Raw genomic sequence first — 25202 nt, forward strand, 5'->3', positions numbered from 1 at the left:
CTTCTATATAAAATGGTGACTGCTTTTTATAAACACCCAACATCAACAAAGACTGAAATGCTGGTTACTTCCAAAGAAACTGCTTCAAGAGGTAGAACCATTAAACATCATTACCAGCACCTGACTAAAACTTTTCTTCAAGTTCCTTATTGGAAGATTTTTTTTTTTAAAGCTGTGGAGTTCGTGTGTCTAAATAGGAGTCTTCAATGTAAGAATGGTTTTACTCAATCAGTGGAAAGTCTCATATGATCTTAAATACACTTCAGTATTTTTCAAAGGGGTAATGTTCAATCTATGGTTTTAATGTACTTGTGATATGATTAGTTTGTAGAAACAATTCAGAGTCTTAGGAACTGAACAATGCACTCTGCTTTTTTAGTAGCCTTCATTTTGAACATAAAAGTTGTCTAAAATATATATGTCAATTGAATTATCTTGATACTGTTTTTCTTGAAAAAAGCAAGATGGCATGCAGAAAAGAAAAATATGGCTCAGTTTTAATAGCTTAAAATAAAATTTGCAAATGAAACTCCTGTTACTGAAGATGAGAGGAATCCTAAACTAATAAATTCTTGTCCAGTTATGTACCAAATGCCTCGGAAAGTCTGATATCTATGGTAGTATAGCAGAAAGTCTGTTCATGGTATCTGCTTTCCTGCTGATCACAGCTGGCGTCGGTCTTTAAACCTCTGGCTTAATTCTGTGTGTATTGAATGTTAGTGTGTTGATTAAATTAGTTTTAAAGCAGATACACAAAGCAGTATGGTGTATTACTTGGCATCAGCCTTTCAGAACACAAGTCCATGCCAAATTCAAGTTTGACTATTTGTAAACTGAATTAGTAGGGAACAGAGCAAAAGAAAGGTTGAATGTTTCCCGTCAAGAGGCAAGTGAGCTATTAGTCAGAAGTGGAGCTTGGATTTTGAAGAATAATTGCTCTGATTAAATGTTTATTAAACAGTTTTCAAAAATAATAATTTCTAAAGACTTTTAAAAAGAGAAACATTAGGTAGCAGATTTTTTGAGAAAGGGAGGAAAGATGTTGCATTCATACCTACCACATTATGCGAGTACACTCCAAGGAACTTCCCTGCTGCTCTTCAAACGAGAGGCAGGTAGAGCCACTGTGGTTGGAATGGGTAAAAGAAGCTAAGCTTCACATTCCTGTACTGTTATTAGAAACTATCAAGCTAGTGTAAATCCATAATTGATAGAAGCTAATCTTTTTGTGCTTGCATCTTCCCTGAAGAACATAATTTCTTAAATTATTCCTTCCTCCGACTCTTCATACTCTACCTTTTTATTTGCTATGTTGATTTCGCATAGCAAAAAATATTTTCTGTGTTTTGAGAGCAAGAAACACATGGAGTAAGCCTCCTTTGGTAATAGTCTCTAGCCCCCAGTTAGTTAGGCTTTGTCACTAAATGAATTGTCACTAATTCTTTTTCCAAGAATGGGAAATGTGGGACATTCAGGTCATGTTGTAATACCACATTACTCTTAGAATTCTGCATTACCACTGTGTTAGTGATCTCGGAGACTCAGCACTTTGAACAAAACAGTAAATAAGACTTTTCCTAAAGTTGTACAGTATTACGGCTCTGTTAGAGATGAGATTTAATTCTTTATTGCTGTCAGTAGCCTAGTTCTTAGGTATGACTGCAATAACCAGTCATAAAAGCAATGCGTTATGATCTAGCTGTATAAGTGCTTACAGAGCGGTCTAGTGTGTCTGTATCACTTAATTGTCTTTGCTCCAAGGCCAGCATGTGATCATCTATATCCATTTTCTTTCTTTGAGGCTTTACATGCTATTTGACTTCTGACCTCTCAGTGAACGCTCTGATTGCCTACATGTTTATTGTATGTTAAAAATGTGGTAATGGGATATTAACCAAAAGAGAACTAGTTTTACAAATAGCTACTCAGATTTTTTTTTTTTTGGGTGGAACATGAAAGAACATATCTATTGCTTATAATAGGGAACTGAAAAACTGCTTGTTGTGGGAAGGAAATCTTGTAAAATTGGCAGTAGTGCAAGCTTTTTAGAGGACTTAAAGGCAAAACAACCAAATCTGCTACAGTTTAAGTTTTGTGGGTTGTTTCTCCTGTAGCCTATTTGTTGAATCTCTGTAACAACACCAGTTCTTGTGTTGATACGCATCTTTTGGGGCTAATAGTTGTCATCCTGCTTTAGCAAAAGAGAATTGGGTATGCTGCATTTTAAAAGAACGTTCAGATTATGTATGCCATGGTCTTACAATAAAAATTGCTTTTCCGGGTTGTTCATTTTGCTCCAGAGAGGCTTTTAAACGTTGGAAAGAAGTTTGGCTGTTGTTTGACAAGATTTTCTTTCAATAGTAATGGTTATGCTGACATAACCAGAGCTGTACACCCATCAGCTGCAGTTCTGCTGTATGATGTTTTAAAGTTGTATGATGAACCAATCTGGAGAATCAGTCCGGATTAATTAGGTGGGACGGGGGATATTTTCATTCTGGATTAGTTCAGATTAACTGCAGGGCTGTGTAAATGGCTCCGTTGGTACAACTGAAAGGGTAGCATTGGGAAATGGAGAGCCGCTGGAGGGAACTTCTTAAGCCAACAATTCCACTAAGGAAAAAAAAAATATCAGAATATTTAAGTTGTTAGCATGTTAGTGAATTCATAGACCACAGTGTACTCCACTTTAAATAAGAGGATCACTCTTAACTTCTGTAAGCTACTTTGCATGTATTGCTAATCAGGTGTGTCCACATGGGGAGCTAGTGCACTGTATACAAAAAATAACTTCTGTTGCCTACTAACTTCTGTGGCTGATTTAGAAATCATAAAAATAGCAGCCAATTTGAATTAGGAGTGTACTTTAAAGTGTCATTCTTTCATACTTGAAGATGCGATTTGCTTCTCTGTAGTACAGTATCTGCACAATAAAAACCTATTTCAACCTTAGGCAGTTTGCTGAAAGCTGTACCAGGCAGTCTGGTAACACAGGTACCGAGTCCTTTAGCCTGTATGGTTTTGCTGTTTCCCCAGTGAAGTGCTCTGAGAGTTCTGCAGGATTCTTTCTGCTTTAACTGAGTTTACATAAGGCCTTCTAGCTGGAATAGAGGTGGAATTTTTCTCTTAGGTTCCTAAATGCAAGCAAAACCTGTGAATATTGGACCAGACATTAAACCATCTTAAAAGCCAAAGAGGCAGGAGGTAAACAGCTGTGGAACAGAAAGCTCCTGCTTCTGAGGACAGATATGAACTGCATTTTATGGGGGAATTATAGAGTACCTCTGAAGTTGTATAGTTTCTATAGCCCAGTGTTCCCCAAGTTAATGTCCACAGTTAACTTATTTAACTTAAAATAAAACCATCTGAATTTGTACTAGATTATCTAACTTTTGATTTAAATAATTTCTAGTTATATCAAGAGTTAAGAATTTTGTGTGATTAGTTTTTAAGTATCAGAAGAGCTATTGCTATGTGGACATTAAGTATTTTAGGGTTAAATTTTCTGGTTATTAAAATGATGCTGAAGAATATTTGTACAGTGAAATATTTTTATACAGTGATACATGCAATTTGAAACAACTAAAGATTCCAATTTCCTCTTTAAACAAAGTGTTTAAGTAGTACATTATGCACTATTTTAACATTCTGTTCAAATACTAAGTCAGAGTTTCTCTGATTTTTGAAGATACTGATGTAAATCGAGATTTAGAAACTGGTTGTCATTCTAAATTTAGAATTCCTTACTGCTAGTGTCACAACTGGTACTCCAATAGTGAGAGCACAAATTACATTTGTAATTAACTTCACTATTTAGACATGATTGTAAATGCTTTTCATGTAGAAAGCCTCCCTATCTCCAAGTATTGCACTTGCTGAGAATTGATACAGGTTCTTTATTTTTTTCATTTAAGATACTCTCAGTACTAGAATACCATGCACCTTGTAGAAGAAGAGTTGTAACCCAATTAAATAAATCTCACCTCTTTCAGATCTCAGAAATGTATTCCTTTATGATCTTATTTCCCAGTCTGACACCTCAGTAAGTACTCTGCAGGTGCCATCACCACCTATCAACAGAGTACTGTTCTCTGAGACTGGGACAGGTGCTGTGATATTAGCAATGTGATATTAGCAGGGCAGGGTACCTCCTGGGATGGGATATTTTGCTTTGCGGAAAATGGTGTTTAAGAACTGAAAACAAAGATGATTGATTAAATCCTGAATTAGAGCTTCTGTTGGAAAGATCCGAGGGCTTTTATGTTTGTGTTCCATGTAGCTTTTAATTGTTATTCTGAGAGAATTTCAAGAAAATTGTATTTTTGATAGTGTACTTTAAATATCTATTGCTATTTGGATTGATCATGTCTTTTACATTTTATTGACGACTGAGTTGGTATTCCATCTCAGTTTTTATAACAATAAATGTTCCATAAACAAATCTTTAAACCTGCTATTGATGGTAAGAAAAATCTGATAGTATGAAGTAGGGCAGAGAAGAGATTATAGATGAAAGTTCCAGGTGTACAATTCCACCGTGGCAGCTTTTGTTGTTTGCTGTCTTGCATTTGATCCAATTTATTTTTTAAAAGAAAATCCTTTAAAAAAATGCAGTTTGGCAATTAAGCATATGCTTTAAAATAACTTCTGGGTTTAGTAGGATTTTGTTTGCTGAAAGTTGTCAGTTAAAATCTAATGGGTTTTCTTGTTGTCTCTTTTTTTGGTTACAACTGCAGGTCAGTTTCACTCTTTTTCCAGTTCAGATTTCCAGAGTTGGACAAAATAGCTTATAATTTATTTTTTTTCATGCTCTGATAAATTTTAAATGCTCATAGCGGCTATAAATTGTAATCTGTGTGTTTAGAGAAGTGAGCCAAAAATTAGTGTGTAGCAAGTGAAGCTATGTCTGACATCTTACTTCTAATTCTTTAATTTACTTCTTATTGATAGTAAAATATTTAGCATTTTCTATTTCATAATTGGAATAAAATTAGCAGTGATTTTCATTTCCATTCCTTTCTGTAACTCATCCAGCAGAAAGAGGGAAGTAGCCTTTCCTTTGGTTCTGTTAACCTAACTACATTTGAATGTCATTTCACCCTTCATATCTAGACTGAATGGGTAGGGTTCATGTTGGGTAACCTTCTTTTCACAAAGGGTGGGGGGTTTCTTTTTCTTTTTTCTTTTCTTAATATTTGGCTTTTGAATACTGTGTGGTCATTTTGTATTTTAAAAGGTCTTTATCACGCGTAGTGCATACTACTGTGGACAGTCAATTTCCTTAACTTCTGTGAAGAACAAAAAAGGTTAAATGACCCAGGTTTTGTAGGGGGTTTTGGGTTTTTTTTTTGTTTTGGATTTTTTTTTAAATTAAAGATTTAAAAGATGTTTATCACCTGTAAAAGCCTGGATAAACTCTGATAGAAATAGGGAAGTTGCCATTTTAAAACAATTTTTTCGTGTTTTCTTTCTTCTGGCTGCAGCCAGTAGAAAAATACTCTGGAGGAATTTCACTGGGGAATAATTATATCTGCAGGAGAAATTTCTTTTTAATTACTATCAGGTAGTGATTGGTTTATGACCCTGACATGAAGCCTTTTAAAACATATAATAGAAAACACTTTTAAAACATATAATAGAACTGTTTTGATTGCATATATGTATGTGTAATTATCTCTGAATCTTATTTAAACTTTGTTCTAGCGTCTCATGTTGATGAATTCCTCAGGTTTGTGATTTATGTGGTGTCTTGTATGTTTAATGTTATTCCTCAATTTATTGACCATTCTCCTGGGGTTTTCTTTGTTGTTAAAGCATAAATTGGATGATTTACCTTTTTTATGTATCATGCATTAAATTGTATTTCTGTCGTATCCTCTTATGTTCATTTCCTTTTGATGTTAAAAAAAAAAAGGGGGGAGGCAAATTAAAAAAACCCTGTCCTGTTTGACTTGTTTCAGGTGAAAGACATTCAGTCTTTAATCACTGGTTGCTTGTCTTTGGAATCCTTCTTCTTTTACAGTATCCTTTTGTGATTGCTTTCCTCAAATCGAACATGTATCACGATCACAAATAACACGTTTTTTTTTTTCTTGTATATTGTACCTCGCTTTTGATATATCAAGTACTGCAGGTAATCGGAAAGTGAACACAAGTATTTTGAATAGTTTTTATGGATTATTTTTTAATTTTTTTTTCCCACCAAACTGTCTGTGGTCAATTCTTTTTTTTTCTGGATCAGTTGCAATAGGAGTTTCTCTTCCTGAAGAAAGAGTGGTTCAAAATTCAGTGTAACTGCTGTATATTTAGCCATGTTGAATTTCACCTGGCACTGTTTTGCTTATTCTTTCTTCCACAGTTTTCAGTAATTAATGTCGCAACATCTTCAAATGTTGACATTTACTAACAAATATTTTCAGGGGACCTCTATATGTTCCTTTATTCTTTGAACTTCATGTAAGGTTATTGCTTATTTCTTCCCTTTGGGCAGTTTCTGATCAGTGAAAGTGTGTACCCCTAGACAATGTATTTTTCCAACTGGCTTTGTCAAAAAAATTGTATTAAGAAGTTTTTGTTAAATATGCAGCTAAGTGGTTTAATTTATATATTTGAAAATTTCTAATAGATTAGAAAGATATGACTTCCCTATATTGACACTTTACTAACTCATCTTTATTTTTATCATCCTTGGAGTTTTATAATACTCTAATTATTTTCATCAATTTACTTGTAGCTTGGGGAGCAAGGCTCACAGATTTATGATTCCTAGAATTGGTTCTACTACTTTTTTATAAAAAGAGGTATAGTGTTCGCCTACCTTCTAGTCATCTTATGGGGTAGTTTATTTTAATGAAAGATTGACTCTTTTAGCAGCTTGGACCTTTTTCTTGCATTATTTTCAAGAATCTGAAATGAGTTCACGCAGGTCTTTGGGCTGTTTCCATATCCAGAAGCTCGTCTTGCTAAATTGTTTTCTGGTAGTACCTTTTTGGGTGTTTTTAATTACTCCCTCAGTTCTTTCAGTTCCCTGTGGTTTGTGAAGTCTCTTGCAGGTTTTCGTATCTAATGGGATTTTAAATATCCTTAATACTTTTTTTTTCCTGTCCTTGAATGTTTGCACTCTCAACGCTGTTTTTTGATCACTGCAGTGTTTGTCTTAATGTTAAACAATAGCTGTTTTGAAAACTTCCAGAATAAATTTCAGAGTTGGAATATATAGTTTTGTCTCAAATAACCTTTGGAGTTTTTTTGGTCCATCTGTCCATGCATAAGGGCATGCCCATGTTTGTGCAGTAACACCTGCAGGATAGGTAAAGCCTAGGTATGATCTAGTATTTTTCAGTACTTTATAGTATTTTTTGTTATCAGCATGTTGTGTGAACATTGAATTTACTAATGATTTATACGTGGAATCTAAGAAGTTCATTTTAATTCTGAAAATATTTCAACTTGAATGTTTTTTGGCTTTGCTCTCTTTGCTGAAATGGGGCTGTTGTTACACTCTGAGCTCTAGCTGCTCGTGTGGAGGCACCAAGTGTGTTGGTTTTGCTGGTATTCCAAAAAATATTTTCTAAATAAAAATTAAAAATAGTATGTTTGTTTTCTTTTTTGTTTGTTTCTCTGTACATCAGTTTTAGACGATTTCTGTTAGATGCAAAAGTAGGGTGCTAGTGAGCTTTTTGAAGGTGAAGGGAAGGAAGTCTTAACTGAAGCGGCCTTACTTTGGTTGCTCAGTGGTGGAGGAAGATCAGGCAAAATGGAGCAGCAGTTCACTCACACTGTTCAGAGTTCAGAGAACTGTTCAGAGAGCTGCCTTTCACTCTTACCTTTTCTACCTTCTGCCACTTCTGCTATAGGATGAGGAATAAACTTGCTTATAAAAGGTAATTCTCTTCATCATGGAGGAATGAAAGGAATTTAGTAAGAGAAGCCATCTACTTGCTTGCGCTTTCCTTCATCTCCTTCCTTCCTCCTGCTGAAAAAAGCCTTTCACTAATTTCTGGAGGAATTTTTAAAGATACTGCGGGGAAAATAATACCTGCTGGAGGTATTTGAAGAAATGGTGAGAAAATAAATTAATACTATTCTCCCCTTCCCCCTGGGAAGTGAAGATATGTGTGTCTCTGTATTACCCAGATGTTGCCATCTCCGAGGCCAAAAAGGGATCCTGCCTTACACTCATTTGGAAAGCGTTACTCTTTTCTACTGTATTACATCTTGTCTTTATGAACATCCTGATGACTAGGTATAGGTATAAGGGGGGCTGGGCTAGATGGGTACTTAGGGATCACCCCCTTGGTTCATTCTGTGAAGAGAAATGTTGAAAAATACACACGTTTGTCTCACGGGAAGGGTTTTGCATGAATAGTTACAGCCTTTTAGAGAGGGTCCTCAAAAGCCAGAGACCCAGGCGTTCGCTCTCACAGAGATGATTTTTATTCCCCTGAAAGCATTTGGCTAAGGTATGTGAGGAGGATCATATAGTCTCGCAGGTGTTTTTAATAGGAAAACAAAGCTGGCTACTAGCCGTTTCTGTGTCTCCTTACATTGCCGTGAGTAGAACCTAATAGTAAATTCCCCCTTGTATTTACTGTTTTTCTTGCTCTCCCTCTTTGAACTCTCAAGGTTATTCAGTTATTTTCCTCACAATTTCATTAGGAAATTTGCCAAAAACATCCTTTCTAGGCAGCTGTCTCTGGACCTTTGGAGGCCAGCACTAATGTGCTTCCAGTCTGTAGGGGGTGTTTGGCACAAAATTATGAACTAGGCCTTCAGCGCTTCGGGGGAGAGAGAGGAAGAGATCGCAAACATTTTACCACACCCAGGTGCAAATTTTTGCTAGTCTATGAGCATTCAGAGGCTTTCATCTCTTGTTGTACCTGTTTTGTCCTGGTGCAAGGTCTGTTAACAGCAACAAATTGTTGATGTGAGAGAATTATAAAGGAAGAGTTATTTTTCTGTTCACCAAATGTTGCTTTGAAGGAAAGCTTTTGCAGGTGTGGGAGGGAGCAACTCCGGCAATCTTAAACTGTTCAGATACAATTTTTTAATGAGGCATTGATTTGTATTTTTATTTTTTATTTTAAAGCGGTGCTTGGAGGTGCTGTAGTGTTGTCTGCATGTGATACTTCATGTAAAATTGATTGAAATATTAAATGTTTTGCTGAAATTAATACTGGGAGGAGTTAAACATATCAGAAAGAGCAAGAAATGCGTTTCAGTGCTTTCTTTCATACCCCACTTAACAATATAGACAACTGCTGTACCATATGTACATATAATATATTTGTCAGACTAACTGCTTCTCGTGTTTGACTAAACTGTCTCCTTTCAGCCACCCACACAGAATATGCCTATGGGTCCGGGAGGGATGAGTCAGAGCGGCCCTCCCCCGCCTCCGCGCTCGCACAACATGTCTTCAGATGGTATGGTAGGTGGGGGCCCTCCTGCACCACACATGCAGAACCAGATGAACGGCCAGATGCCTGGTAAGTTTTTCTCCTCTAAGACATTAACACCAGCGTTGCCTGGCAACTGAAACGACATGGGGGCTCAAGGGATACTAGATTGTTGATGACAAAACTGCTTTGAATGCCCCCGAGTACAAGCTCTCTTAGAGTTTGTTAGCTACAGAGCTACGTGACCTGTATTCAGTGTTTATCAGGCTGCCCTTGGGCTTTGATGTAGCTGACACACAGCATTCCTCTGATGAACAGAACTGGCTAAATTTAGTCTGTTTGAAACCGTGCAGTACAGCTGGCTTTAGAAGGCTTATTGGGGAAAGGTGTTGGCCTGTGGCTGAGTGAACGCAAATCCTTCCATAAAAAGATAATGTGAAATCATTGTATCTAAATAATTAGATAATAATAAAATAGATACATCTTAAAGAGAGTGTTTTGAATGTGGGTAAATGTTAAAAAAAAAAAAAAAAAGATCTGTTATACAGAAAGTCATCCAGCTTCCACTAATCCTCTGTGTTCTTTATTACTGAAGATGTGTTGAATCGTAAGGGATTTGTAAAGAAATGGCCTCCAGATTACTGTTCTAGGTGTAAATTTTAAGTCAGTTTTTATGCCATCCTGTTTTGTAATAAAAAGAAAAGTGCTTGGGAAGTCAGAAACAAAGCAGTGAAACGAGATGATAAAATTCCACGTTGTACCTACCAGTACTGGCTTTGGGGTAACTATTCCCTTTAGCAGTCAGATCAGAATGGAGTAGGCCCTGGAAAAGCTTGCTTCTTTATATAGAGGCTGCTTTCCAGAATTTCTACTCATAAAGTCATACTGCCTATTTCATGTGAATTGGCTTTCAGCTTAAAATTGCATTCCCAGGATTGCTTTTGTTCAGGACCCCTTCGTTTTTTTGTGTGGAGGAACTTTTCATACAAAAGCTCTTCAAGGTATTGATTCTTCCAAGAAAGGAAACTGCTGTCAAAGGATCTTTGAAAATTCATCTCTCAGTGGTCACAAGGATAAGCTCCACGACAGCAAACACAGTAAATAACTATGCAAAACTTAATATGAAGTAAAAAATGATTGCTGTAGTCTCTAATTTCTGTGCAAATCTTGATAAAATGGACCTGATAGTGTGACAGCTTTTCTGAGACGAGTAGCTGAATAGCCTCCAGAGGCTGTGTGCAAGAACTGTAATAAAAGATCTAGAGAAGAAGTTAGTTTCATCATACATGTTGGTCATGGTCTGCATTTGGAAGTAGAAAGAGCAATATATGCTGCTCCCTGAGTAGGGCAGATATACTGGTTATGGAGTCCTCTATCCATCTAAGATCCATCAGCTCCCATGGAGAATAGCATTGCCTCTCACAAATCAGTCTCTTTGACCCTCTAGTGTAATCATATTATTGTTATTATAATGATCTTTTCCAAGGAGAAGGATTACTAAGTCACAATGTGAGCATAATGACTTCACTGCAGAGCCACGGGGGAGAAAAGTCACTCCTTAAACATACATATTTTGTAATTAGATAGAATAAGAAAAGAGCTCTTATGAAAATATGTGAAAGGTAAATAGGTTTGTTTTGGTATTCACCTAGACAGATACTTAAATACAGTTTCCAACTAAGCTTTAATTTAGCCTTTCTTCCAACAAATTCCCTTTTTTGAATGTCTGTTCCTTCCCTTCTCTGTTTAAGGTTGTCTCTGAGGATGTGAAGATAAACAGCTTAGGATGAGGGCATCTCTAATATCGGAAAGGCATGCTAAAATCATTTCATAGTTAGGCGTTGGAGAAGGGGAAACGGAATCATCTTGTTAAGTGGATAGCTGAATGATTATTTTCTTTTTTAAGTGTTTGCTAGTTTGCCTGTATGTGAGCCTTTGTGTATTTCATAGACATGTATTTGTAGTAATTTCTGCAGTGTATGCATTTGCTTTCTGCTTATAGGGCACTTACTCTAAAGTTACGTAGACACTTTGTTATAGAAGCCAGATACAAAACCTTAAATATCTGAAGAGATGATCTGTCCAAAAGGAATAAAGTCACTAAGGTACAAACCGAGAGACTCCAGGGTCGACAACCATGACTTGACCAGCCTGGAAGAAATAAAAAGCAGGCTCTTAAAAATACCAGCTAAGGATTTCTGGAAGGCTTTACCTGAGTAGGGGCTTCCACAGGACTGAGTATGGGTGGAAGAGTTGATGGGAGGATTAAAAGAACTGCCTAGTGATGGTCAGGGCATGAGTTGATTTAAAGTTCTGCTGTAGACCTGTCCCATTACCTAAAGGGCAATGGATGATTTTTGTCATACTTGTGTTCTGGTTAATAAAGGACCTGAAGTGCTGCTGAGGCCCTTAATTACATCCCCTGACAAATGAGTGTATGTATCCTCTTACCAGGGAAGACAGTCATGATGAACCTTTTTCAGCCTATGGTGGAATTGAGTGTTATCTGTACCTGTGACAGATTATGGCTTTTGCCTGAAAAAATTGCTGCCTGAAGTGTTATGTTGACTGAGAGTTTGTGTGATGCAAAGTAAGGGTGGTCTGGATTTGGAAGGAGATGATGAACTGGGTTGTGCTGGCAGCAAGTTACCTTCCCCATTTCTTGAGCTTGTTTTCTCGTATGTAGAAAGCTGAAAGGTAAGACTAGCTGTAAGGTTCTCTGACTTTTGTCCTGGAACTGGTAGGTCACCTTCCTGAATAACAGGTGCTTGTGTATTACCAACAAGTTCTCTCAAGGTCTTCTTTCCTTCCTGCAAATGTAGTCTCAAATGCGCTTAGGCTGGCTTACAGCTTCTCAGAGCTAAGATACTGTCTGTAAGTGGTTAAGAGGAAGAAGGACTTCTGTTTATAGTCAAGATAGATACTTACTCCACTAACTTTATTATAACACAGAATCTAATTAGTATAGCATTTAAAGCAGTTATTTTAATGGCAGATACGCACTTCATGTCTCATTCATTCATATTCCGTTCTTCCTATTTCATTTATTCGTATGGAAAAAAAAAAAATCAACTGTTGTGTCCTTATGTGCAGGATAACCCTGTGAAGTATTTTGACAAACTATAAAAAAATTTATTTGTAAAGTGTGTTCTTGCTATTTTTCATTTTCAAGGTTTTTTGATACTACGGTCTTAGCTTTTTCTCTGTCCTTGTCTTCTAGCTTCTGACTAATGAACTACCTGATTTTGACCCCAGAACATACGCATGCCTGACATTTCATGTGCCAGCTTTTTCTTATGAGTGCTTTATCTTGTTTTGGTGCTACCCAAGATGTGAAGTATAAATCAGCCTTTTAGAGAAGGTGTTTTATTTTTTCAGCTTCTCTCTTGTGATGATTTTTGCCTTCCCCATTTTGCTTCTTACATTACCGGTTTTTAAAAACTTATTCCACTGTATGCTTGGCTAGCTCTCTGAAATCTATTATTGACAATTTCTTCCTTTAAACAAAAAGGAACAAAACCACTCCCAGGCCCTGACTTTCTGGCACTAACCCTGTGTATTCCTTTCTTAGGAAAGAAATTAAGAAAGTAGTCTTCTAGCAGTCCTGCAATAGTTGCTTGGCACTACAGTCTGGAGCTTTTCTTCATCTTAGCTTTACTTTTAACACATTGATGATTGATCTCATGGTTAGAGATGATCTCACTTTTTCAGAATTAAACTGTCTCCATGTTCTCGCTATTACAGAGTTAGGCAGTGTTGAACTGAAGAAGGGACAGTATAGGCATCTACCGTTCTCTGTCATGGTCATAATCCTACTCACTGAGTTATTTTTGTCTGTATTTGTCGTGGATCTGCCTTTGTACAGTTCAGCAATCTGTGCTCACCTTGTTTTGCAGGAACAGTGAACTGCACGTATGATACCTTTTTTTAGCTTTTTCACTTTCCTTGATAAAATAAGCTTATGTGTTCATTTCAATAAGGTGTCTTGAAAAGGGCAAGAGGGTAAACATATTCTTAAACGTATTCTCTGTTTCTTCATGTTGACTTTTAGTAGCCGTGTTCCTTGATCATTGTTATCTTTTTCTTCTGCATCTTTTTGCTTGCAGGTCAGCTCGTATTGCCTCTGTGACCTTGCGTACAACTCTCTATGTCCTTTTTTAGCCTTCATTCTGTCCTAGATCAGTGTAGTTATTTCTTTAGCCAGGAGAGGACTCGGGAGCTGTTTACATCTGAAGGCAGATACTTCCCGCCCTCCCCCCGCCATGGAGAGATATGTAACCAAATCACTATCTTCCTACAACTCTACTGGCATGGTTCCTTTTAGGTTCCTCTTTTAAGTTTTCTGTATTTCTTAGGTTTTTGTAGCTTAACAATAAAACTGTGGCATGTTTGGCAAGAATGGCATCTTCTTGATGAACTCTGTATATATCAACAGTTGCCTTGTTTACAGTTGACCTACTCTGTCACATGCTCTGGTTGTACATACCTTCATAAACTCTTCATGTGGTGCTTGTCATATGCATAATCCTTGCATTTCATTTACTTTTTTCACTTGTCATATTTATATCCAGTCACACCTCTTACTAATTTTACTCTTAGTAGCTGCTCACTTTATGCCAGCTGAAGTAATGAGTAAACTGATCAGATGGTATTGTAATGTTTATACTTTTTAAAATACCCATTGAGAGTAGATTTAATTCAGAGAACAATTCAATTCCAACCTGTGTTGTCAAGAAGAGGGGAAATAAAGGGTGAAGAGATGTAGTTGGCCTCATGGGTATATGAACAGGTTGCTCTTCCTTTGAATCTTTGCAAGCATGAGAGGTGAGCTGGTAATTTAATGGCTGTCCTTCCAGTCATCATCTGCCACACTAGTAATCTGTAAATTTGCTGAATATTGGATATAGATTTTATGTTCAAACAATGTTGAATATGCCTTCAACCATTTTTATTCTACATGTATTTGTACCATCTCAGTGTTAATACTGCCTGACTTTTGGGGGGGTGGGGGTGGGGAATTAACTGTTACTTTCAGAAAAGTGTCTAGTATGGTTTGTTTGAATAAACAGAAATGTTACAGCTATTGTAACAATTAATTATATGTGTAGCTGTGATAGAGCTACCAAGCTGGCTGTTTGATACTGTGCAATTCAGGTTGAAATTCAGGGTGTGTTGTGCGAGTACTAAAAAGATTAGTTTTGCATATGATATGGAGATAAGATGAGCTGTATGATATTTTACACCTTTGTCTTAGTAGCTTCAGCTGCTCAACAAAAGAAAATGTATTGCACAGTAGAGCTGAACTTTGACTGTGTTGTTTTTTTTTTTTAAATTTAAGTTGGGACATCATGAGCAAACTCTGTTTTAGCTTTGTTTTAATGTAAATGTATTTAATAACTTTTATTTAGTTTTGTGATTCAGTATGACTATATTTGCTTGTTTTATGATACTTAGTGTAGAACCTTTTTTCCCCATTTTTCTTCCTGAAGGACCTAACCACATGCCTATGCAAGGACCTGGACCTAACCAACTCAATATGACGAACAGTTCCATGAACATGCCTTCAAGTAGCCATGGGTCAATGGGCGGCTATAATCACTCAGTGCCATCCTCACAGAGTATGCCAGTGCAGAATCAGATGACTATGAGCCAGGGACAGCCAATGGGCAACTATGGTCCCAGACCAAACATGAACATGCAACCAAACCAAGGTGAGTGAGGTGCTTGTTAGCTTCTGTAAAAAGGAAACATCTCAGGTACAGACTTTTTTTTAAAGGACTTTTCTTGTAGATTTCCTTCTCTAAATGCATTTGTACCCATGTTTGGAGGACTCTGTCTCCTTTCTCCTATGTGTCAGTGACTTTTATTTATTTGCAGACATTGAACTGTTTTCAGGTTTTGCATAAGAATCTGGGAATGGATCTGCTTTCGTCAGTTATAAGTTTGAACCACTGTTTATCTTTCTCAGACTTTACACTTCTGTCTAAGTGTTACTATTGCTCAAGTTGATAAAATACATCTCTACTCTTCAGTCTCTTGGGTAAATTGAAAAGTTAAAGTCAGGTAGCCTTCAGATTTTTGTACCTAATTAATCTTTGTTCTCTGCTGCATGCTGTTTTAGCGTGGAATGTCTGTTAATCTTAAAGAAATAAAATTTAGTTCCAGGAACAAATCCGCTACTCCCTACTGTTTTCAGGAGATGTCCTTGTGTATATAGTAAAATTCAAAACTAATTTTGTATCTAGGATATTTGCATAGCATAAACAGATGATGTGTCCTGTTGACAGTATGGTCCTTGTTGAAGTACAAGGACATTGCAGAATTAAAATATTGCATTAGAGTCACAACAGACCAAATTATTAAATTGTATGTATACTGCATATTCTTATAAATGTGCTTTACAAATCAGCAAGCAGTATTTTCAGTTTACCTGTTAAGTCTGTTACTACATTGGATCTGGACATACCACCTGCTAGAAGACGTGCTGCAGAATTTTTTTAAAAAAATGCTTCTGCCATGTTTACAGCAAGTATGGGGTTTTTTTTCCGAATATGCATGAACTCTTAGGGATATATTAGCTGAAGGATATGACTTGAGTCGAGGTTTTCATCTCTTTTCTGATGCTGTAGGAGAATGTGTTTTTCTCTTTTTCTAAGGCTTCCTTCCTGGTCATCGTAGAAAAAATAATCCTCCAGTGGCATAGGTTCTTCTTATTGCAGTATGCTCTCGTTGGAGACCAAAGCTCCACTTTGTTAGGTAGATACCATTTGTTCCCAAGATCTACAAACAGACCAGGTCATGTCTGTGAAAACTGAAACTGATCAGTTTGCTTATTAGATCACAGAAAGGTTCAAAACAGACAAAAGACTAAGTTAATGAGAGACCAAAAATGAGTAAAGACGAAACAACTGTTTCTGCAGTTTTCTTACCAGTAGTGAAAGTGGGAAGTCTGAGTCCTTCATTGTCCACATTGTTAATGGCATTTTTCTTAAAATTTAACAGCAGAGGAAACAAAAGATAGGCACATAACAGAAGAAACCATCACAAGTGGGATAGTTTCGACTGTCTCTCTGAACTGGCAAGTTATCTGTGTATTCTGGGCAATACACAATGGATTAATTTTACAAATGTTGTAAGATGCTTTAGAAAAGTCCTGTGCATGCTCAGTTGAAATTTCTTAGTTGCAGATAGTTAGCAATAAATACGTATCAGTATGTGTGAGGGAGCCATCCACCAAGTTGCTCCACAGAAAACAACTTACTTTGTATGACTGGCTTACAATTTAGGACTAGTGATTATTCCATCTCAAAGTAGCGTTCCTCATTACCCTGCTGTATTTTCAGTACTCTGTCAAACGTGAAAATTGCTCAATAGAAATTAGGCAAAAAGATACTTAAAAGGTTTCTGTTCTGAACAAATAATAGTACTGAAATGGCTTTGGGGAATAAAGGATAAAGCAGTATCTAACCAAATTTATATGTTCAAGAACAAGAGCAAAATTTCTAGTTAGAGCAGGAGCTGGTACGATTGCCTGCGCTTAGGGCCACAGTAAGCTTTCACATTAGGTAATTCTAATTTTGTCAAATTTTGACCCTTTAGGCTGAGACTTTTTCCATTCCAAATGTCTGCTTCAAGGCTGATTTTTTTTTTTTGCAGAAGTTTCACAGAAGTGGAGAGCCATTTCTGACAGTGGGGTGAAAAATTACATTCTTTAAAATATTTCAATGTCTCACAAAAACATTAGTAAATAGAGCATTTCATATGTAAATGTAGGAGTGCAGGTGCCCCTTGCTTTAGAGCAAGGCTTTGAAACTTGTCGGTTATGCCAGCAAGGTGCTATTTGCTGTTTCAGTGAAAATATTGTCCCAAATTAGTCAAATTTTAAATATCTGTGGGGAAAGAAGTCTTTAGGTCTGAAGATGTGCATGTTTGTTATGTATTGGTAGGTAAGGTTTTTGACCTAAGAATATTCCCAGTCGGGTCTACTTACTACATTTCCTCCATTTTCTGCTCTTAGTTGTTGCATTTGTATTGATTTGGTGACAAATTAGAGGAAATATTTTTGTATCTTCACTCTCTTGTGACTCCAAGACAGCAGGGGAGAGAATGGCAGAGAAATCTGTGAGACCATGAGAGATTTAGATAGGTAGCCAAGATCCAGTCTAGCTGGGCAGAGGGTCTCAGCCAAGCATGGACACTGCAGGCTTCTCATCTAAGTGAAGAAACAAGAATGAGCCGCTAGGAAATGCATTGAGATGCAGTTTAACAAAAAGGGAATAAACAGATTGTGACTTGAAGATTTCTTAATTGGTAGTGTGTACTACCATTCAGAAACAGAAATGAACCAAAATTTTCTGAACCTCAGTATTGTTGTCAAGAGGCATTTGTGAGCCCCTGAGCATGCATTGTTTCTTACAAAGGGGTGATCCATATGGAGCATGAGAGATCCTACTATGTCTGTCAGTTAGTAACAGCACTAGCTAAATACAATGCTAAATATTCTGCAAGATAAGGTCTTAGCATCTCAAGTTGGCTGTTAAAAATTAGTAGATGTTTTTGACCTTAATCTTTCCCTGCATGAGTTCCCCATCTGTAGAGGAATGAATCTGATGGTAAGATTATAATACCATCTGATTTCACAGGAGTGTTGTGAAAGTATATTCATTATGAGGATTTGGACATTTTAGTTACGAGTGCCATAAGAAAACCCATGAGTAAATTAATAATTCTGTCTTCAGTGTTTGACTAGGCATGGCATCTCACATGAACAATTAGGAGGAAACAAAGTATTGAAATAGCTTTTCAGTGAATAATATCTACTGTGTCCTGAATGAGGAAAAAAAAAGCATGCTATCATGTAATGTAGATAAAGACACCATAAAACGCAGAAAGGTTTGATCTAACTTTTGGGTGGGTTTAGCACAATTTTTTATGTGCGTTTTCTAGCAAAACATCTTGCTGTACATAGACATTTTGAGGCAGATGGTGTTAGTAAGAAAAAATGAAAAAGTGCTAATTCAGAAATAAAATGCCTAGTAACAGAACCCATTGTTGGATTTACTTTCTGTCTCCACTTTGTAGTCATTATTGATTTACACTAGTTTATAAAATGCTAGCCAGAGGAATATGTTAAATGAGAAGCAAAATTTTCACGGTATTGTTTTTATATAGTCAGTCCAGTTAAAAGAATTTTAGTCATTTTGGACTTAGAAGCAGAATGCTTTAAGTGGAAGATTCTGTAGATGACTCTTGATTAAAAAAGCTACTGTAGCAGCCCAGGATACCTGCAAGGAATATTGGCTACCTTTTTGGAAAATATAAGAAGCAGCAGGAGCTGAGCGAATGCAGAAGAAACTCCTTTCTAATGGGTGCATTTCTTCTTTTGTATGGGAAGCTACTTCTGTTGAATGAAATATTTCAAGTCTTGCCAGTTTTTGACTTTTCAGAGGGGAGGTGCAAGCATGATTTTCTGGAACCTGAAACTTACATGGAAATTCCTTTTATTTATATTGAACAGATTTTTCACAGTCAGAGAATGATAATAAACAGTAGAATTCAAATACTTTAAAAGTAAGGACCAAGAAGTCATAGCTTGGCTGTCTCAGAAACTTTGTTTCTCGGATTCTTTTGCTATGCTTGGCCATCTCAGAAACTTTGTTTCTCAGATCCTTTTGCTGGGATTCTGTTCCCTTGGCAGAAGTGCTTGAAGCGAAGTTGCCAAACTCTCCAGTCTGTATTTAATGAGCCTTATATGTTGCTTGGGGTGAGGGAGGGGAACTAGTTTACTTTTAACATGTGAACTCTACATGAGAATATCATGTTAACTCGATCATTTGCAGAAGACCGATTGTCGAATCTGGTGCTGAGATTTTTTTTAATGACAGTTTCATTTATATAAACTTACAAAAAATCCATTACAGTTTCAGAGCTCTTTCAATTACAAGCAGTTATGAAGAGATCACGGAGACAGCGGAGATGGGGCAGGTGCAGAATTCCTGTTCTTTTGTTGTCCACATAACGGAACATAAAGATAGGAACATCCAATGTTATCTGAAATATAAACATATTCAGGGTATGACAGATCAAGATAAAACGATTTCTGAGATCGACAGCGTTTTGTGAATGTCTTGCCATCTGTTCATTCCCATATAAGCAGAGGGTGTTAGTTTCAGTACCTCAACTGCTTACAGTAGCCATGATGTCATGGACAGAGCAGGGCAGTCTCAATTTTTTTGGACATCTAACCTATTAAAGAAAAATAAGAATTGCCTTCACATTCTGAAGTGCCATCATGCCGTAGCTGGATTTGTAGGATGTCTAGCTGTAGAAGACACTGCAGTTCTCCTATCTTGAAAAAACAAAGATATAAACAGGTGCCACAGTGCTTGTTCTTTCATCTTTCTTCCCTAGCGTAAAACAGGAAAGGCAACATTGATAACTAAGGAATTTTTTTGTATGACCTATTTTTATGTACTTTTTTCTTAAATGACACCTGAAATTACAGTTCAGTTTGAGATGAGAACTTTGTGGAATAAGCGAGTGTGGAGAAGTTTCTACTACCTTTAATTTGCAGCCTAAATCATACATTAGGAGTAGCAAAAAATTTTGTATCCTCAAAGTCTTTTGAGCTAGTGTTTAAACTGTCCTTCACGTTAAAACACCTTTAAGATTTTGGTTCATTTGACCAAGTACATCTGAATTGTAGCTTTTGTCAAGAATCTTGCGAAAACTGAAAGTTAAATTTACCCTATGGTAGAGTTCCTAAGCTAGGTCTTGCAAAAGTTATCACCATCACTTACGTTTAAAAACAAGCATTTCTTTTGTAAACGTGAAGAAAAACAACAAAGAAGTTTTGCTGAGGACTGCTGCGTTGCTAGGTATATATTTTGTTGTTTATGTAACAGTGGACACAATGACGAGTTTTACCATGGTAAATCTGGCATGGTGTACTTTGCTGATACTCTAGATGTGGCTATCTGATTGCTTTATCGATATGAGTGCACACTGTGAAATGCCTAAAGAATAGACCTCTTCTTAGCAACAAAACCAACGTATTTTTGAAGAGTGAAGAAACAATAGCTTGTACTGTTGCTTTTTGGTTATACTCCGCTGCTCCCATAGCTCTTTAATCAGAACAGCAGAGCCACCAGTTCATTTGTGAGTGTGGTTCCTCACTTCTCTGCTTCTTCAGAAGTTTCAACCAGCAGTTATTCTTGCCGTCTAAGAGCATTTGCCACCAGTATCTGAGTTTCAGCAGAAGAGACAAAGCTAAGAAGACGTTTTTAAACCGCTAAGTTTTTCTGCAGCTCTTTCATCCTCAGTGCACTTCTAGTCTCAAATTTGTTAGGTTTATCTGGGACCCACTTCTAGTTTGCATTTCTGATTCTCTCTATTCATCTTACATGTCTGAAGACTAGGTTGTCAGTTTCCTGAAGTCATTTCTTGTCAGGAGACTGCCACCGGGTCACTGCATTTATAAGGTGATCAGGTACCAGCCCATTTTTACTTAAATCCACATACCTTTTCTTCCATATACGCGAGTCCTCCTTATGAGACACTGGCTGGAGCAGGAACAGGTTTTTTTCATTTAGTAGGCGTAGAAGACTTTGAAATGAGCAGCTGAGGAAAATGTTGTGTATTCTTGATAATCTAGACTATTTTTTAATTGAATTGAACAATGAGCAGTTCAGTTTTCACCTATTGTCTGGCTTGCTTTATACATTCACTTACTCCATAAGACTGATTCTGGTCTACACTGGGCATTTTTCAAATGCCTGTTTAATGACTACCAAAATTGCTTGCACTCTCACAGGACCTACAGTATTACTTCTTAGCATCTTTTTCTTCAGACTTTTATCCCAAGAACGCTTCGAGTATATTGACATGTGAAGGCTGCCTTCTGAATATACAGAAACATTTATAGGGCTTTTGTACTACCAAAGTTAAAATAGTTTCTTAGAAAGACAATAGTCTGCTTGTGTACTTGCATATTTACAGGGGTAGTCCTGCATAATATTTTCTTGGACTCGTTTTGGACTCTGTACAAATCAGATATTTTGTTCTCTCTGGAATAAATAGTTCTAGAAATTCACCAAAAAATAAGAGTGTCTAAGGAGAGTTTTTGAAAGCGGTAAGCATTCTCTTGCAGCACACAGTTTTGTGAACTTCTGTGTGTGAGGTCTTATCTCCAAGTCTGGAAGAGATCATGACTTCCACTGAGTGTGGCTTGTTGTGACCTGATTGGAGATTCAAGAGCTGTATTTTAATTGGGCTGTAAAAATGTGCTACAAATATTAGAAAGTCTTAGATCATGAACTAATGGTCTTAAGTTTTTGACTTAAGTTTTGTGAAGGGGTTTTCTAGGTTAGTTTTATGTTATATTAAGTATTATACGATGAATAAATGTAGCTTTATTGTAGGCTTGATTTTTTTCAAAGGAAAAAACAAATTCAAGTTCCCTCACCCCTCAAAACTACCGCATAAAATGATTCTGTTGCGTGAGACGATAGAGACCATGGTTCTTCTTTTAGGTATCTTCTTAATAAGAGAGAGACGTGAACCAAACTGGAAGGAAGCCAGGCACTCTGTTATTAACACAATACACAGTCTGATACAGGATAGTGAATTCTCATTGTGGCTCTGCAAAGCGTTAATGAAGTTCTAATTTAAAAAGCAAACAGAAAACCTCTACATTGCACCATGGGGACTCAACACATTTTATCACATTGTATTGTGACTAATATTAATATTGTTAATTAACGAGCTTTCTTGAGATCTAGGAATATTATGGCAACAAGTTTTTATTATTTGTTTTTTTTTTTTTTTTCCCAAGGCTGCCTTGGGAAACTGCTGTTTCTCAGTACCTCCAAACAGAGGAGAAGTGAAATGGAGTGATCTAAATTACCTACTCGTTCAGAAGATCAAAAAATGAAATATATTTTTGCTAAGTGAAAAGTAATTACAGTATCACAATTTAAACAATTTTTTTACTTTAAAATTGGGACACAGACACTGCCATGCTGAAGGATAGAAGCATAACTGGATCATTTTAAGAGTGGCCAATATTTATCTTCAGAGGAAAATGAAGCTTAACAGAACTAAGGCCACTTTACTACTCACGTAGGGGCTTAATGGGATTTAACTAACGCACTTTGAATTCATACCATTAATTAATTTGGCTTAACTTCCTCTCATAACCCCACATAGGCAGGATCTAAGTGACTATGTATTCCTTTCCTTATATAAATCCATTTTCGGTATTGACTGTATCTAGGTAACTTTCCAGTACTTCAGTTTCTATGTAGGACTTTCTGCTTGTGCTCCAGCACCTAGTTATTTAAAAATATTAAATGCAATGGCAAAATCTAGCATACAGAAAATGAGATGATACCTTCCTTTTTCTCCTGGGATGGGGCTAAGGAGTGGCTGTGCTAGTTTGATGTTTTGATTTGATTTGGTTTTGGTGAGACTACTTACTTGTCTTTGTAGTTTATAAAATAAATTTAAAAAAAAAAAGGGCAAAATAAGCCTTGGGGTTCACCATTATAAAGTGTGCAATATGTGTTAAATGGTTTGAATTAATGTATCATAAAAACACATTGTTTAAGAAGTTAAGCTCCTTGTCACAACTCTTTCCTCTTCAGAAGGTTACTCCAGTATTAAAAATATGAAGTGGTACTACAGAGGAAGTTAGGAAGCTGTTCTTTGTTAAAAGTTATATCAACCTAACCTGCAATCCCATATAAAGAAATGGCCTAATGATCATTTTCACTGCTGTATGGTGTCAGTAGGGTGCTCCTTAACTGTCTGTTTTCATTACTGAAGTTTGCATTTCTGAGTTCAGCCTTAACCAGATTTTCTCAGTTGATAAAACGTGGACGGTACTTGATCTCTTCCGGTCTCTTCCTGTGGCTCATAGAAACTTAGTGCAGCTTAGTATGAAAGAGAATTTTTGTTACTGGCTGCTTGGGACTCTTCCGTGGTGGGCAGAGCATGTATTCCTGTGGGCCTTTCTGCATACTGCCTGTTGTGTGATTGCCTGACTCACTGGTACATGTGGTTTGTTTTTACAGGCTAAATAAAATTGTTTATTTTGTTTATAACAGCTAAGTGGCTCGTTGATGGACTGTAACAACAACTACATGTGTATTAAAACTATGTCCCGAGGAGTTCACAATGTTAAATAATTTTTCTGTGACTTATCAAAGTTTCACCATCAGGTTTTCATCTACACTTTCTTTGCAGATGCTTTTTAAAACAAACAACAAAAATGGTAAAAGTGTTTCACTTATCTTTGTATACGAGTAAACTAATGTCTGTGTAGTTTGAAGAAAAATCATCTAGGAAGCAGCCTTATTTAGGCTGAGTTCTATTTTGTAACTTGGTTACTGAATCGATCGCCTGCGTTTGCAGAAGTCCAGAAACAACAAATCCTTATGTCAGCACGAGAAATACAGACCCTTTTTTGATCCATTTTTAAAGGTTGGGTTTTCCGTGTTCTTGTTGAAAGATTTAATCACAAATGATGTGTTACAGAAGACTTATTTGCTGCTTTTCCTTTTACAGGTCCAATGATGCACCAGCAGCCTCCCTCCCAGCAATACAACATGCCACAAGCAGGTGGCCAGCATTACCAGGGGCAGCAGCCACCTATGGGAATGATGGGCCAAGTTAACCAAGGAAATCACATGATGGGTCAGAGACAGATTCCTCCATACAGGCCGCCACAGCAAGGTAGGACTTCACTTCAGTGTTTTTACATTGATTTTAAATAACCATCTTTAAAACTATTTAAATCACTTCCTTGCTTACACCAAATTTCAATCAAATCGTTGGGTGTCACAGACTTTGTTTGCAGACTCTTTTTGTTACCCTCTTAAGAGTGGTTCTTGCAGCAACAGATTACTGGTATCACCATGAAACGTGAAGACAAGTATTTATTATGTTTTGAGTTCTTTCCAACAAAAAGTATCTAAAAATACACATCTCAGATATGCTGATGCGGAATTCTGTTTCGATACTTAAATGATAGGTATAGAAAAGGAACAGAGTACCTGCTTGCTTCTGAATTCGTTCAGTTACAAAAAAGGAACAGCGTTCCACAATCTTGCTGCTTTTTTTTTCCCAGTCCTTTTAGAAAAGGAATAACTTTATTTTTAACACCTTCGTCTGTTATACGCATGTTCCTAAAAGGAGCTCAAAACTGAAGTTTGATATATATGTGCTCAATCTAGTGCAGCCAAACAACTGTGTGTGTATATATAGATAGATATATTTAATTATTTTTTTTAAGTAAACCAGATTACATATGTTGTCTGAAATGCAACGATATGGGTGGGGAGTACATTTGAGAAGTATTCTCATACTAAAATCAGAAATTAGCAGGCTTTATAACAGAGAAAACAAGTTATTTACGTATTGACTGGTTGTGGTTTTTCAGGCCCACCACAGCAGTACTCAGGCCAGGAAGACTATTATGGGGACCAATACAGTCATGGTGGACAAGGTCCTCCAGAAGGCATGAACCAGCAATATTACCCTGATGGTAATCTCTCATAAATGTTAACTTTCCCATTTTCTATACCTGCCCAATATTAATGTAGTCATATGCCCAAAATTAGGGAATGGGGCAAGAACAGTAATTGGATATCATACCTCACACTTACAAAACCTTCCAAATTCAGAATTGTTGCTACAGTTTAAGTTACTATGACTAGTTAATTTTACAACTTACTCAAAGTATGTAATTTGTAATACTCCCATTTGAAACTCTTAACAACAGTTTTAGTATTTCAAAATGAAAAT

The 25202-nt window shown here is 36.7% G+C and overlaps 1 protein-coding gene across 3 annotated transcripts in view; it reads left to right on the top strand.

Annotated features, from left to right (window-relative positions):
* The window catches only part of SS18 (SS18 subunit of BAF chromatin remodeling complex), a 44419-nt gene that overhangs the window by 9270 nt on the left and 9947 nt on the right, over positions 1-25202 (top strand). For 2 of the 3 annotated variants that reach the window (XM_076329810.1, XM_076329811.1), the window contains exons 4-7: positions 9335-9488; positions 14888-15109; positions 23964-24131; positions 24838-24942. In XM_076329810.1, coding sequence (XP_076185925.1) covers positions 9335-9488; positions 14888-15109; positions 23964-24131; positions 24838-24942 — 649 coding nt within the window. The remainder of the gene's footprint in view (positions 1-9334; positions 9489-14887; positions 15110-23963; positions 24132-24837; positions 24943-25202) is intronic. The other variant, XM_076329812.1, reaches the window with a different exon arrangement.

The sequence above is a fragment of the Aptenodytes patagonicus genome, chromosome 2 (genome assembly GCF_965638725.1).
Source record: "Aptenodytes patagonicus chromosome 2, bAptPat1.pri.cur, whole genome shotgun sequence".
NCBI classification, from domain to species: Eukaryota; Metazoa; Chordata; class Aves; order Sphenisciformes; family Spheniscidae; genus Aptenodytes; species Aptenodytes patagonicus.